At 35.0% G+C, this 16153-nt stretch overlaps 1 protein-coding gene across 2 annotated transcripts in view; it reads left to right on the forward strand.

The window, feature by feature from the left end:
* Nucleotides 1-12872, forward strand: part of POT1 (protection of telomeres 1) — a 59583-nt gene extending 46711 nt beyond the window's left edge. For both annotated transcript variants that reach the window (XM_050323653.1, XM_050323655.1), the window contains 8 exons: nt 1055-1099; nt 1543-1699; nt 3033-3238; nt 4650-4785; nt 7226-7320; nt 8876-8967; nt 11000-11105; nt 12134-12872. In XM_050323653.1, the coding sequence (XP_050179610.1) occupies nt 1055-1099; nt 1543-1699; nt 3033-3238; nt 4650-4785; nt 7226-7320; nt 8876-8967; nt 11000-11105; nt 12134-12246 (950 nt within the window). In that variant the 3' untranslated portion in view covers nt 12247-12872. The remainder of the gene's footprint in view (nt 1-1054; nt 1100-1542; nt 1700-3032; nt 3239-4649; nt 4786-7225; nt 7321-8875; nt 8968-10999; nt 11106-12133) is intronic.
* The last annotated feature ends 3281 nt before the right edge of the window (nt 12873-16153 follow it).

The following is a 16153-nucleotide window of genomic DNA, read 5'->3' on the forward strand; positions in this document are numbered from 1 at the left end:
TCACAGGTACTGCTTCTCTAAGTATGTAATGTTAATTTCACATGCAAAACCTTAGAGAATTATTTTTGATTATTAGACTGGAAATTTGCATTACCCTATCTTTCTGTCTCCCAACCTTTCATATTACATGGAAAGATACTTTCACAGGAGGTAGTGAATAAATTCTTAAACACAGATGGTGTTCTTAATCATATTATATTAGATCACAAAGCAGAGTTACGTAACTACCTTTCTCTAGGATTCTTCAGGGACAAGCACTGAAAACACTACTGAACAACTGCCTGTTGAGGAGCCCTGAACTCATGGGACGGAAAGTTGTGTTAGTGATAGAGCTGTAAGGTGCAGTGCCTTGGAAAAGTAGCATCTAACAGACAGTTTTACAGATCCCATTTTATTCTTTGAATGACATTTTTAGCCCAGGATAAGAATAACTAAAAGGGAATTAAACTCTAAAGGTAGTTGGACATAGCCTGTATCTTTGCTTCTAGCTTTTAAAATTCTGTGTTATTTAGCCGTTATTAACATACTGTGACTGGATATTTCTAAAAGGATGCAAAAGTCAAGAATAAATAAATACTTCATGTCCAGTCCACAACTGCAAATTTAGAAAGAATTTTACTCTTATCTACTGCACTCTGTGTGTGTAGTAGAGGTTGTTCAGAGGAGGAACCAGGCAGTCCGTATTGATTTTAGAATAATATATTTATGTTCTTCTCCCAAAAGATTACAGAGGATGAATACAGTTTATGTTAGCAGGTGATTCACAGTATACTTTTGAAGAGTGTTCATTTTGATGAGCATTCCTATTTACTGTATATTTTAACTTCCACTCATTATATTAACTCTTGATATGTAATGTTTACCTCCTGCTTACTTTGCTTTTTTCTTTTGCTATGTTGTTTTCATACATTATTGGGATTTCCATTTTCCTCTGTTCAGCTTTTGGGTTTGTGTATATATCTATCTACCTATCTACCTACCTGTTTTTGTGTGTCCACATCATAAAAAACAAAAGAAGGAAGAAAAATAATTAGGTAATTCTTCTTGATTTTAGATTTTGAATCGTACTTACAGAGATGTCAGCAGTTATCTGTTACAGGTAGGTAACATTTTGATGTAAGGTAAATTTGAATTTTGCTGAGGAACAAAAATAGTTTTGAGATATTATCTCAAGGCTGAAATAATGGTTTACTTTTTGTAGGAAGAGTTATTCTAAGAGTATAGGTGTATCTATGTTACATTGGGTTTATTTGTTTTTTTAAGGAATAGAGCATATTTGTATATTCTGCTTTCATTTGTTTTTTTCCGCATGTTGAATTTCTGGACCCTGAAGTACGCCATGCTCCTGCAGCCTGTTTTGATTTATCTTACAGACTGTCGTAACATGTTGTATTGATAAAACTGAGGCTGCAGCTAGGAGAGAAAGAAAAGTTGGAAATTAAGGAAAAATGCAGACCTGCAGTTGCCCTTTCCTATATTCCAAATATTATGGTGTTTAATAAATATACGTGGTGCTTTTTGTGTATGTGTGTTGTTTTGCAGTATTAACAGATCATCAGCATTTGAATAACACAGAACTGAAAACCATTATGAACAGCACAGCTCCTCAACAGTATCGCATTAGAGCAAAGCTGAGAACCTATAAACCCCAGAAGCTCCATCAGTCTGTTAAACTCCATTGTTCTAAATGCAACTCTCTGTAAGTGTTTCACACAGTATAAGTAATTAGGAATTGTTCTGTATGTTTTGGGATGCTTAGATTTTCAGCATGTTTTCATCTCTTTTGTGTAAAATGAGCTGAATGTAATTGAAACTCACTGATGATAGGGAGGAAAATTTTAAATCATCAGATGAGTTCCATTTACGAATCCTTCGAGAGCTCTCAAAACAATAATTTTTCTTTATTTTCAAATGCAGCGGTGCAATTTTTCCATACCAAAGTTGTGTTTAAGTACCTGTTTCTTTATTGCAGTTTTAAAATAGGATGTGCAAAGAGGTATGATAGTCTGTCTCCAAGTAAATGAGTAAAATATCTTTGACTAAAGTGCATCTCCCAGACAAGGCATCTATTCTGGATCCAAAAATATAGAATGGCTTGGGTTGGAAGGGACCTTAAAGATCATCTTGGTCCAACCCCCCTGCTGTGGGTAGGGATACCTTTCACTAGACCAGGTTGCTCAGAGTCCCATCCAGCCTGTCCTTGAACACTTCCAGGGATGGGACATCCACACTATTCACCTTGTTATTTTTGTCCTCTTTTTCTGACCTCTGTGAGTTCACTGCCCATTGTATCGTTATTATTTCCCTTTTAATGCTGTTTGTCACTGTATCAAATAATGCTCAAATAATCATATGCCACCTCTGCTGTATATTTATTTAAAAATGAAAGAAAGTTCATTTTAAATTACCTATTCTTGATTAAACTGCTGAGTGGCATGCACTGAAGTGCTATTCATGATCATCTGAATCCTGTATCATTTTTTTTGCCTGACTTAACATCAGTCCCAAGCAAACAGCTTTATTGTTACTCATGTAAACTATTCCTTTCTTTAATGATGGCACATTGGCTTTTGCAAACATCACTGGAACAAGAAAATGGCCCTGCTGTCCTTCTCTTACTAAAACATGAACCTTGAAATTATATAAGCTTATACAGCCTTTTCACTCTGATGAAGTGGTATGCAGTTGTGTGGCCCTTTTAAAGCCCAGCTGAAATCACATAAAGCTGATATTATATGGTCTTCCATGGATACATATATATATGTATGTGTGTGTGTATGAAGCCACTAGGCTACTTCTGCTTCTAGATAAGTTGGCATATAACTTAGCATATTTATAAACATGAAAAGTCATTATATACTATACAACTCTAAATGTTTAAGCTGATAAAACAATGAGAATATTTTTCCTATATGTACTTTTAACTCTCATATCTGTATTCTAATATTTATTTGGAGTACTGTCATCCTTGTTGATAGGTTGCCTAAGGAGAAGCTGTTAGAATTTACTTATTCATTTTGGAAATGTTTTAGGCAAGAAGTTCCAGATGGAGATGAGTTTGACTTTATTTTACAACGCTCTGCCATTACTGCCCCAAACCCAGAATTGCACAATACATCCTGGTATGATTCTGTAATGTGGACTACGGAAGACCAGAAGCAAAGGAAAATAACTATCCATTTCGTAAGGCATGATGAATTGCTTCAACAGCCTGAAAACACCTTGCTTATGATAGAAGGTAAGGTAGACTGCACATATACCAGTTCTTATGGTACGATGTCCACTCTGAGAATGTACAAAGTGAAGATATGTTGAAGTTGTATTCTGTGTAAGTAGTGGCGATCATAAAGGCATATTCAAAGAACAGAAGAACTTGCCTGGAACTGTAAGCTACTGTTGTGCAAATAGGAAAGGTTAATCTTTAAAGGTCTTGTAATATTTATTTGTAATATTTATTTGTATAATAAAAATGTTTATTGTTGATCATGCTAAAATTAACATCTTAATTTATTTTTTTTCTAGTTGTGCATATTTTTTTTAAGTTCTGATTTAAAAACTCACCGAGTCTTCTAAACAAACCTGGTTTTAGTATTGATGTAGAGAAGTTTTGAAAGGCTTCTGGTAATACAAGCCTACAATTAACTTTGTCAGCCTCTGGATGTCAGTGTTGTTTCAGATTAATAAGAGTTTCAGTGTGAGTTTTTTTGGTTTGTTGTGGTTTTTATGAGATTTCTTCGGAGAAGCGAAATAGCCACTGACCTTTAAAAAAAGCAATTTAGAAGAATACTATTGAGGATTTTTTTAATATAATGAAAATAATAATTAGTAAAATAAATAATAATTCAGACTTGAAGTCTTCAGTTGTGGTTAAGTAGTGGTGTGAATAAGCAAGCGTATGTCAGGTGGTCCTTTGTATAGGGGTCAATGACAAAACCCCTTCTGTTTTCTGCTTTGTTTTATATTCAGCTAGTTCTGATAACTGCTTTATTTCTGACATGTTTCAAACTGATTTTAATCTAACCTTATCTTTGGGGGAGGAGGGGAAGGGGGGAAGGAATTCTGCTCCATTTTCCTGAAACAACTGAGCAATATAACTCAGTTATTAAAGTGCCAGCTGCCCAGGGAAGTGGTGGATTCTCTGTCCATCTCATCCAGATGAGACTGGATGTGGCACTTAGTGCCATGGTCTAATAACCACGGCAGTGTTGGATCAAGGGTTGGACTTGATGATCCCAGAGGTCCTTTCCAACCCAGCTGATTCTATGATTCTAAGTATGTGTGTATGTGGGTATATGAGCATAAAAAGCCAGTTTGGTTGATTTGGGGTTTTTTCCTAGAAAATTGCAAGTAAAATCAAAGGAGAAATTATATGAAAGTGATGCTAACTAAATACAACTTCTTGGTTACAGTGATAGCTGTGAGGAAGATATTAAGGCATGTGCTTTTATGAATGTCAGTCTTTGATTCTTTATTGAGTCTGTTGTTGAGTAAGAGTGAGAAGGTGTTGGGCTATTTTTTGAGTTTTCAGTGGTGGATCTCAATTATTATTTGAAGGTCCTGAAATCAGTGTCTAATCAGCCAAGAAGTACAAGTTGTTTAATTTATTCCTGATTACAGTTTAAGAAACCATGTTTTTCTATTTTTAATAGGTGGAACATTAAAAGAAATCTGGAAGCTCACAAAAAGATTTAAGTGTGTTATTCCTGTGAGATCAACAGAGGATGATCTGGAATTATTAGATCTTTCAGCTCCTTTTCTTTTACAAGGGAATGTAAAATATTATGGGTAGGTTAAAAGTATTTGATGATATTTCAATAGTTGTAGTAATAGATACCATTTTCTTCAGCAATTCAGTCTGCATTGCTCAAGGGATAACTTACCCAAAGATTCTTTGATGCAAATTACATAACATGATGTGCAGTATCTAGTACCTAAAGTACCTAAATCTACCTCTTTTAGTACAGGTCTCCCATTTTGTGGTCTCACTTGAAGTCAAAACACATGTTGCTTTTAAAACTGTATGCTGGGGGTTTTTTTGTATATATTAACAATTTAGCAGATAATATTTAAATAGAGACCCAGCAAATTGTCTCAGGACAGCCTACATCTCATTCTCTCTCATTCTTAGTGTTGGGAAAGCTTGGGTTTTGCAAGAAATAAGGGATTTTGGACAGTCTATCCTTACTATTTGTCATTTATTGTGATCCTCAGCACTGCAAAGTGCCTTACCTATTTGTGGATGTCATTAACTGTAGAGACAACTCAACGAGTTTCTGAATTCCACAGTTCCAAGGCTGTGGAATGCAATACGTACATCTCGGTGTGATATCTGTGATCTGAGCACTAACAGCAGTGTGTTCTCCCAGTACTGCCCAGCAACATGCAGTTGCTGAGCTCAGAAATACCAGGTACTTCATGCAAACTATTGAATCTCTCTCTCAGCAGCCCTAGTAAGTTCAGGCAGAGCACAGTGCAGTGGGGCACTACATCAGGTCTGTAGGCAGTAAAAAAATTTCTATGCACAAATATTGCATGTTTCATGTGAACCCTAAAGTTTCCCATAAGGACTGTCCATAAAATGAATACAGGTTATTATTTCTCTTTGTTATATATTGTTTTGACCTTTACAGATATGGCTGTCTGCAGCTTTTTTAAATAAAGGCAGTATGTGGGTACTCCTACTGGGACGGGATCTTCACCAATACAAAGTATTTCCCCTTGCACTTTCATAATCCATATATTTCCCCAGCTACACACAACTCGCCTTCAGATGTTGTTCTTTTCAAATGGCTGGATTGTCAAAGTTTAAAAACTTTTTGTAAAAGCTTTTTGTAAAAAGCTTTATAAGACATTTCATGATTGTTTATAGGATATTTAGGAAGGAACCTCACAAGGATGCTGACATTTCAGAACGATGTTTCATGTGCTTTTTTTATCAGTGGCATACACTTAGCAAAGTCTAAAAGAGATTCTGTATAGAAGAATGAATTTATATGTGTGTGCATGTGCATGTATATTCATATGTATATATATATAAATAAGCAGACACTTGCATATAAAAAGCAAAATTCACAACAAAGTTACTTTATTGGAGTTTGAGTGGATTTTTTAAAGGAAAAAAGTGACTTAGCTGAGCTTGATTTTATATCACTGAAGCACAAGTAGTTCTACTGATTTTTATTACATACTTGCATATAATTCTTAAAGGTAATAAATGTATATTTCAAGTTCTAACTGTAATATAGTAGCAGAAAAGCTTATTTGGAAAAATAGTTGTTCTATAATTTTATTCCTTGAGGCAAATGGAAACAATTCTTCAATATTTTCATCCACTTACAGCATTTGCTCACTATGTCACATGTAAAATTTATTTATTTATTGGTGTAAATACACCAGTAATAAAATAGATTGTTCTAATAACTCATAGTTAATATTCTCAACATAGGCAAAGCCAAATTTCTCCTCAAATCCTGTTGTGGTTTTAGTGTGTGCTACAAGTTCAGATTTATTCCTGCTTTTACAAAGTGAAAAGTAGTGAATATGAATATATGTTTAGCAATGTAGTGATCTTGGAATCATGGAATGGTTTGGGTTGGAAGGGACCTTTGAAGATCATCTAATCCAGGCACCCCCTGCGAAGAGTCACCTTCTACTAAAACAGGTTTCTCAGCTTCATCCATCCTGGACTTGAACACTTCCAGGATGGGACATCCACAGTGTTTCTGGATAACCTGTACCAGTGCCTCAGCACCCTCACTGTAAAGTATTTCTTCCTTCTGTGCAATCTAAGTCTACCTCTTTCAGTTTAAAACTGTTGCTCCTTGTCCTGTCACTATAGGCCTTGGTTAAAAGTCTCTCTTGTCTTTGTTATAAGCCCCTTCTATATATTGAAAGGCCACAATAGGGTCTTACCAGAACCTTCTATTTTCCAGGCTGAACAACCCCAACTCTCTCAGCCTTGATGTGCACTTTTACTCCTATCTATTCCCTGAGGTGGTATTTTCCAGATTTATTTCTTCTCAGGGATATTTCAGAAACAGCATTAAGGGGTTTGATGTGGTCTAAAGCTGGTGTTTCTGCTAAAATAGTTATTTTAAGCAGCAACAGAAATACTTTTGCACTCCCACTGTGTAAGAAAATCAGAATTTTCTTTTTTTCTGTGCAGAAACTTTAGTATAAGTAGATCAGTGGTTGATTAGTCTCAATATCTTGTTTTAAATGGTAGGTGCAAGCAGTGTTCGGCTCCAAAGCCTATCAGGAATCTAAGTTCCTTTGCAGCAGAAGAGCAACCATCATGGGAACCAACTGAAATAGCACAAGGTCAGCTTATGTGATATTGTCCTGAAATACCTTGAATTCTGAAGTGTGTATGTGAAATAGTTTGGGTTGCAGTTCTGGGTTGCAGGTTTTTACAGAAAACATGTAATTTATGGTCACGTCGAATATAATGCTGTAAAATTTATTGACCTTTTACTAGTAGAAGTAACATACTTACTTTTGAAATTATTGCAGTATGAATTAAAGGATATGTTTTGTAGTTTCTTTAACCATAAGTATCAGTAGTAACACCTATTGTAGTACAGATGTTATGATTTTTGGTTGAAGATGTTGTTAAACTGTGTATATGCTTGCAATCCTAGAAGTTATTCTTGCTTTTTCCTTTTAAAGATACAGTTTTTCTGACCTGAACTAAAGAGAGTCTTAGTTAATGACTCGTAAAAGTTAGACTTTTATCTTCTGTAAGCCTTAGGATAAGCATATTCCAGAGAATCTTCAAGAAATAATATTCAAATGAAAGGTATTATACCACAACATTTATGTGTGTTCCCTGCTTTGTGTGTTCCTTGTGTTACTGCATGCAGTCAACATGTTAAAAAGCTGGAAGTGGGGCTTAAAATTTTACAATACATTAGGGAAAGAGAATGTTTTTATGTTTATTGATTCCTATTCTAACATATTGTCAGAATAGCTAGCAGTACATAAGTTTGGTAAAGATTTTATAAAAGAAAAAAACTAATTGAGCAATAAAGCGATTCTCTAAATAAGCTGTTATAAATGTAAAGTAATATATAACTGTCAGTGACTGACATTTTATTCTCAAAGTAAAACCAGTATTGATTAATGCTTCCTGATACTTACACTATTTTATGTATATTATTCTTCTATCGTCTGTATTTTCAGACTAAATTATAACCTGCAAGTATATCAGATCAGTTGAACATAAAATGACTACCAGTTTAAGTAGATTTACTCAGAAAGGAATGGGTACACCTACACCTACTACAGCAAAAGAGTTGTGGTAACTTTTTATGTTGAAGTTATTTTATGTTTGCGGCATAACAGTTACTGCTGCCAGTGAGAAAGTGACTATAGTCATTTACTCTAAGCTGGAATACTTTTGGAACTGCCAGCTAAGTTTTTTTCGGAAAAACTGCCTATTAGCTTTTCCCATATCATATGAAACATTGTTTTCCTCAGAAGATAGTTTTCAGGTGGAATGCATTCTTATTATCACTGAATTAAGAGCACCTTTCTGTTAATCTTTTTTGAATAAAAGAATAGGATTAGGAGAATCCTACAAAGGTAGGATCTAAGATCCAAGCAAATACTAGCTTTTTTTACTAGTATGAGAATAAATACTCAAAAATCTTTATGCGTTTTTATTACAGTGTTTACAGGTGAATTGCAATGTGGTCTTAAAATACAAATGACATTTTGCTGTTCACAACCACTATGTTTTGGTCTGTCAGTTTATACTTTTAATGAGAGTATTCGAAGTCAGTTACCTATAAAGGAGGGATGTTGTTGACTTGAGTTGTTACAGTTTGTCTTGCATATTCACTCCAAGAAACATAAATTGTTTTTTTTTCTTCAGTTTTAGGTATTGAACTTCTCCAGTATGTTTTTATTATGAAGTTTACTCTGGTTGATGGAACAGGAGCACTAAATGCATACCTTTTTGATTATGTAAGTAGATCTAGGTAAAGGTAGACTCTACAGATTATGTGGGTTTGGTTTTGATTTGTTTTTAAAATAGCAAGTGTATATACACACATATTCATTATATGTTACTTGATGTATTTTTTGGGGGACAGTTAAAATGCTGGTAATACTGTACAGAGTATAGAATATTAAAGCATAAAGACAAAACAGGAGCTAGTATATAGATTATTTGGTATTTCCATAGCCTTTTCTACATTATAATGCCTGAATTTCTTTATTATTTGCAATGTTAAATTATATGTCCTGAATGCTGTGTGAAGGATGGGAGTGTTTCAAGATTTATGCAGGTAACTTCTGGATTAGTTTAAAATCTCATTACCTCTGTTTTTTTAACTGCCAGTAGAATCTTTCCATTTGGTAATGCTTGATTTTTTTGTTTCATATGACGACAAGGTAAAGGGGCCTTCCTTTCCTAGGCAGAACTCAGCTATATCCATATGGATACTTGTCTTTGATTTCAGAAGCAGTTTATTTAACTACTTTATTAATCTTAGAATTAACCTACCTTCAGTTTTCTGTGAAGCTACTTAAGACCATTCCTCCTACCCGAGACACTGAAGAATGGACACACTACAATTTGGGTGTGACAAAGTGGGACAGAAGAAGAATTTAGTGGGATTATTTTTCCACACTGCAGTACTGTTTAATGTGTATATATCTTTCCACCATTATACTAAATGACTTTGAATAGGACTTTGAGGCTGTAAGTAAAAGTAATATTGGGGAAAAAACATAAACGTGTTTTCCTAAAGTACACAAATTTCAGATAGTCATGTTTTCCTTCTACTCACCTTTTTCTTTTATGTATATTGAGAAACTAAACTGGAAAAGGAAGGTGGGGGAAAAGATTTTAAACCATCTTTTGATGCAGAATTCCAAAAATTTCTACTTCAGGGTGGCTCACATACTTGTCAGATACTGCTCAGAACTACGGTTTAGCTACAGGAAAAAAACACGACTTCTGTCACAGTGCCAGCTGCTCATATTCTTGCTGAAAGGACTTCAAAGACAAGCCAATACCTTCCAAACCTAAACTCCAGCCTTTCAGCACTACCTAAGAAGGAACTGGGCTGTTTTGAAGTGCAGCTGTACACTAGCTTCCAGTTGCACTTCTGTAGGAACACACTCAGTTCTTTTATTTCCTTCTCTCTTTATAGGAAAAGTCAGTGAAGGAAAAAATCAAAAAGTTTTATAGTGAGAAGAATTGGAAGAGTGAAAGGAAAAAGCAGTTATCTGAGTCAGTTTTGCTGCTGGATTATCTGCTAAGTTCTGATCACTGCCATTAAATGTGTCATACGAAAATTATACAAAGACAGAATTATTCTGTGTTTGTATCTTTTTAACAAAAATGACAAAAACCTTAGCTTGCCTTGAGAACTTATGACAAGCCTTTAGAGATAGAAAATCAGGTAACAAACTTGGAAAGAATAAAATAGGAGTTTTGTTACTCATACTTCATGTGGTTTAATAATACACAGAAAATGTCTATTTAATGTTCCATTCTTTATTTTTGTGTGCTGTGTACCTCACAGTATAAGCCTTCCTTCCTAGTTTCTGAAACTGTCAGAAAGTGAAACTCACACTAAGGGAGTTCAACTGATATGAAGCCAGGTTGCAGTGCCCTTGTTTTCAGGTGACTTCTGTAGATGTTCTCACACTGCAGCGAGGGACTGTTGAGGGGGACTGGCCATCCTCTCTGGCCGTAACATTCTCTGATTATGGAGGTTTATGAGAAATATCCACCAGTTATGTATAGAGACCTACATGTGTGCTGTCTGGGTGGCTGTGGTTCCTGAATACTCTATACTTAAATACAGACTGAAATGCAGACTATTAATTTTTTCAGTTTGTTTTTCTTCTATATCTGAACAGTTTTTGAAATTCTCTTATGTTACGTTACCTAGTTTGCAGTTGCTAAAAGAACATACAGTCAAGGTCCTGGCTAATGATTTCTGACCCCTATTTTAACACCTCATACTTTTCTGTTCTCTTCTAGGAGAAGTTTTTCCAAATTCCTGCCTCTGAAATCTTAACTAGCAATTTTCTTCAGGAAAAGATGCAGATGACCATGAATATGCTCTGTCCTCCAGGAAGAAAATTAGGTCAGCTTGCTGTTATTTTAAAAGAGGGGTGAGGTGGGAAGGGAAGGGATCCTTCAATCTGCAATTGTATATGCAAAGTCTTAGAATTCAACTTATGCACAGGCAAAACTCAGAACAGAGAAATGCTGGAGTCTGTAAGCAGAGTTCCAATTAATTTGTTCTGATACATGTTTTTAATATTGGAACTCCCTTTGAGAAAGAAAAGTAATGGGTCAGTAAATTCTCATGTAGCGTTCAGTGATGTGTGAATAGAGTCATGCCTGTGCAGGCACAAACATGTCATTTGTATTCATAGGGAAGTTAACCAGAACACCCTCGTACTGAATGTGCATTAGGGGAAAGCTGAAAGGAAATTCAGCGTATGGCACGTGCTTTGGGTGATATTCTGCTCTCCATTGCACATGTTGGTTTAGACCATCCCCTAAACATCCATGGAAATTGAGCAAATACTTAATCCAAATCCATTCACAGAGCTTTTTGTGCAGTGTTTGTGTTGTAGTAGAAAGTGGCTCTGCCTAAACTGCACATGTCCAAGGTAACTGGTTGTGTGATGCATCTCTGACCTCCAGAGCATACTCCCAGTACATGGCTGTCAGTGACCACTGCAACCATGCTGGAATCTTTACCATACTTACAAAAAAAGTCCCTGTTATAAAGATTATAAAGGATTTTCCCTTTGAGACCAGTGAAATTGTCTCACTGAGACACATGGAGATTAATTTTTTATTATTGGAAACTTTTTACATATATATATATTACATACTGTAGAATTACTACTGGGTCCAAGTGTTTTGGGAGGTGCTGGGATAGGGAGGACAAGTCCTGAAATGCTGTCACTGAACACCATTTCAGATATTGCAGGAAACTTTGGAGATACCAATTGGAATGTCAAAGTTAGTAATTAATTTTTCTTCCTATTAACTATTATATACATTTAGATATCATAGGTAAGGTCCTGCTCAAGTTATACTTGTCTCTTATAAAAGTTAGAAACGAATATTGAACAGTAATTTGCGTTCTTTTGGTAGATGACTTGCCATGGCTGGAATGCTTCATCAAGTCCTATAATGTCAGAGATGCAACGAAACATCGAGTTTGTTACCAAATTTTTGACACTACAGTTGCTGAAGATGTTATATAGTCATGTGTTGCTATTAGAAAGTAAGCCAATGAGGAATTTTTGGGGGTGGTTGGGATGTGAGACTGTATTAAAAGAAATCTTTGTTCCTTTCTCAGAAATTCAACCTGTGTATATGAATTTTTAGTTTGTTTATGAATGTGAATGGGAATTATGCTTTGATGTATTTACTACAGCATTGTGATGCGAGAGCAAGTGGAGGTGCTAAGCTTTTCACTGGAAGCTGCTTGGCTCAGGTTGATGGAAGCAATCTAGTACCCATCTATCCTTCAAAAAGGCAGTCTTGAGGTTACTGTAAAGTGTTGAGTTTTACTCAGAAATGTTGTCAGAATTATGCTTCTTGTTCATTTTTGTATAATGTCAGCAAAGATAGAAGGAGCTCTTTAGTAAACTCTTTCAGACTACTTTGTGCAAGCCTATGTTACTGTTCTCAGCCAGTTTGACAGGGAGATGGTTGGTTTTTAGGGACTTCTTTGATTTTGCACTGATGCATATATTTAGACAGAACTCATCCTCTTAATAATACTGAGGTAACTGCTACTTATACCAGTTGCTGTACATTCTGATGGGGTTGTGAGCATAACCATGTAATGATTAGCACTAAAATTAAAGTCAAGCCATGAAAGTAAGTTGGTGTAAAATGGTTAAATGAATATTGACATTTGGTAGATGGTAATGATTTTTAGGATGGCCCTGTTGGTTACCAAATTTGGTAGCATCGTTATTAGCTGGGTCTGCATTTTCAGAGGCTCTCATGTATCTGGCTAAATGTACTGTCAGATTGCACTGCCTAGATCTGCCTTTTCCATCTTACGTAATCAGATTGTATGACTAAATTTAGGGATACAGAACTGATCCAGTGCTATCATGGATTGAAAATTCTGCTGGACTACAAAAATGAGTTGCTTGTGTTACTTTGCATTTAGAAGTCTATAGAAAAAATTCAGGACTTTTTTCTCCAAGGATTATTAATGTAGAGATCCCTGTCAAATCAAATGCTTTCCATCAGAGCAAAATTACTTAATATTTAAACAGCTGTTTTTAATGACGTTCAGAATCAAGATGGAATATCTGTTTGCAAGCAGATTATTATTTTGATAGCACATGACTTTTTTTCTGTTTTTTCCGGGATGTTTAGTAGATTATGCAATTTGCCATTTAAAATTTCACCAAATATATTCTGCTAATTTTCTGATTTCTGATAATTTTCTCTAAAAAATTATATTGGGTTTATATGTTGTAAACCAGGAGATTGTTCTTTATTGATTAGTGTATAGGCAGAACCAATATTAAAAGTGGTTAGTGGATATCTCCTTTAAAAATTCTGAAAACTAAAACAACTTTGGAATTAAACAAGCAGCTTATCAAAGCATCTACTGACTTATGGAAGTTCACCTGAATATTTGAATAAATGTATCAACAAAAAATTGTTATAGCAAGCTACTAAATTAATATTATAAAACTTTGGACACTGGCCACATCCAGATGATTCCAGAAGCTACGGGTTAAATTGAAGGCAATCTTTTTTGCTTTTATTGTATATAGTGTATGAAAATAGGAATTTCTATTTTTGTTCACTCTGAAAGATATTGGTATTGTACATTTTTTCTAAATAAGTCTTTGTAAAGTAATAAATGAGAATATATTTTGAATTTCGATGTAAAATCAGTATCACCATATACTTTGTCTGAGATCCATGCTCGAAAATGACATATGCATCACATGATTTTTTTACTATTGAATATTTTATTAAAATGCTTAATAAAAATATTTCCAAATATTGAGTTTCTCTTCTACTTGACTTTTAGTTTCTAGTTCATAACTGTGAAAACTTTATCATCAGTAGCCATCATCTAACAAAATGCTCCAAATGAATGTTTATATAGTTTGTTGGATAGAAAAGTACACGTTTAATTCCCTTTCTAATTAACAGTTGAAAATTATATATTTGGCTATACTAAAAATCACTGTAAAGAAAGGAATTAGTGCACAGACATTGAAAAAGATCTGTGTCTCTTTGGTAGCCTTTGTATGGAGCAATGAAGTTGCTGAGATGGGACTCAGACCTTAATTGTCTATCCTGGTCAGCGCTGAGACCTGTGAATATTTGACTGGGGGATGGAAATCCTGATATTGTTGTGTCCTAAATCTGCAGCACCAACAGGCTTTGGTTTTGAAAGCTGAGCATCTCAAGCAGCAATGACTTTTAGCCATTGTTAGCAATCTTCTTAATTACAAAAAAAAGTCACACTTCCTTTGGTGAGTTTCTTGACCAGGTGTATGATTTCAGTTTCTAAAGACACTCAAAAGTTGAACAAATAGGAGATCAGTTTAATACTGGTACACTAAGATCCAATGAAAACTCCAGGCATCTGTTCCTGGTTTCCCATCTTTCTCCCTCCACATACATCCCAGCATATAGGGTAACTGAATCAAAACATCAGCTTCTTACTAGAAATATGCAAATATACATGGCAAATATGCATGGAATATGAAGTCTGTCTCACACAGCAAAATCATCGCAGGCAAGATTATCTGATTGTAAATTAGGAGCTGGGAGGGAAAATAAAAAAAAATAGATCAATAAAGGAACATGAACCCATCCCCTGTTCCAATAACACAGGTAAGTGCAGAGAAATTAATGAAATTTTAATTAAAAAAAAAAAAAAAGGATTTGCAGGAAAAAAAATTTAGAATAATGTTTTTAGGGGTGCCTGTGTAATTGGGCTCCTTGAAGTCAGTGTTTTAAGGGGGTTTAAAAGCTTAAGATTGGAAGTCTTTCCAAAGTCAGCTGAATTTAAGCTCCTGGTTGTGTCAGGCTCTTGAAACTCCAATTGAAAAGACAGAATGTAAATAAATAACAGATTGTAGAAACAAGGAGGCATTCCTGGTAGGTGACCTGCTGTTCAGTGGTGATTGAACTTTCTCATCAGCTTCTGCAGTTATGGGATCCAGAAATTTACAGACAAGGCTTTGAAATGACAAAAGCTTTGGCTACTGAGCAGCAGGAAGCGGGATGGCAAGAACAGTAGAACAAACACAGGCTGAGGTTTGCAACTGAAGGAAGAGAGTTTATTGCCTTACCAGGGATAAGTGCTTAGCTCTTCAATATCACAGTGGTTTAGATCACAAAAATTTATGCACATTAAGTCACTTTTTGGTCAAAGCCAAATGTGAAAGTGGCAGGAACTGGGGTACTGCAGTAAGGGGCAAGGCCAAATACTGAAATGGAATTGTGAAAAAATTAAGCAAATATACATGCTCAAGTTCTTCATGTGGAATGGGAGTACTGCAGAAAATTTTGTTCACTAAAGGAGAGAAAAAAATTTTCAAATAATTTATTTTAAATAAGCATTATTCAAACTGTACTCAACAGTGAATGTTAAGAATTGAAAACAAAAAAAATTGTTCAGCAGAAGATGAAGAGAGAAAGAAAGAACAGACTGTAGTAAAGGCAAGAAGAGGTAGTTGAGAGTCTTTATGAGACAATTTGCTGCCACTCCTGTTCACAGCATTTCCTATACATGAAGTTCCCAGTGAGAACTATGGTTTCTGGAAACATTCATCTGATGAAGGATAACCAGATCCAAAGTGCTTGAAAAATATAGAGCAGAATTAGACTATAATTCATATTTGTAGTAAAGTTGTGGATGGACTTCATGCCAGAACAATCTACTACAGTGTGGTTTTCCTTCTTATTTTCTGCTGCAATACTGATATATGCCTACAGAAGTATCTCCTTAAAACTGCTGTTCTGTTACCATTTCTCTGCATAAACTGAGCAGACTGAGAATCTAGGAATAAATTACATTCAGTAGATACTTGTTTTATTTTGAAATTTTGCTAGTAAACTAGGAAGAAATATTCTACATGTGGAAATATGTGACAGGAAAAATTTTATATTTTTCTT

This window comes from Myiozetetes cayanensis, unplaced genomic scaffold, assembly GCF_022539395.1.
Source record: "Myiozetetes cayanensis isolate MyiCay16 unplaced genomic scaffold, myiCay2020 scf3, whole genome shotgun sequence".
Classification (NCBI taxonomy): Eukaryota; Metazoa; Chordata; class Aves; order Passeriformes; family Tyrannidae; genus Myiozetetes; species Myiozetetes cayanensis.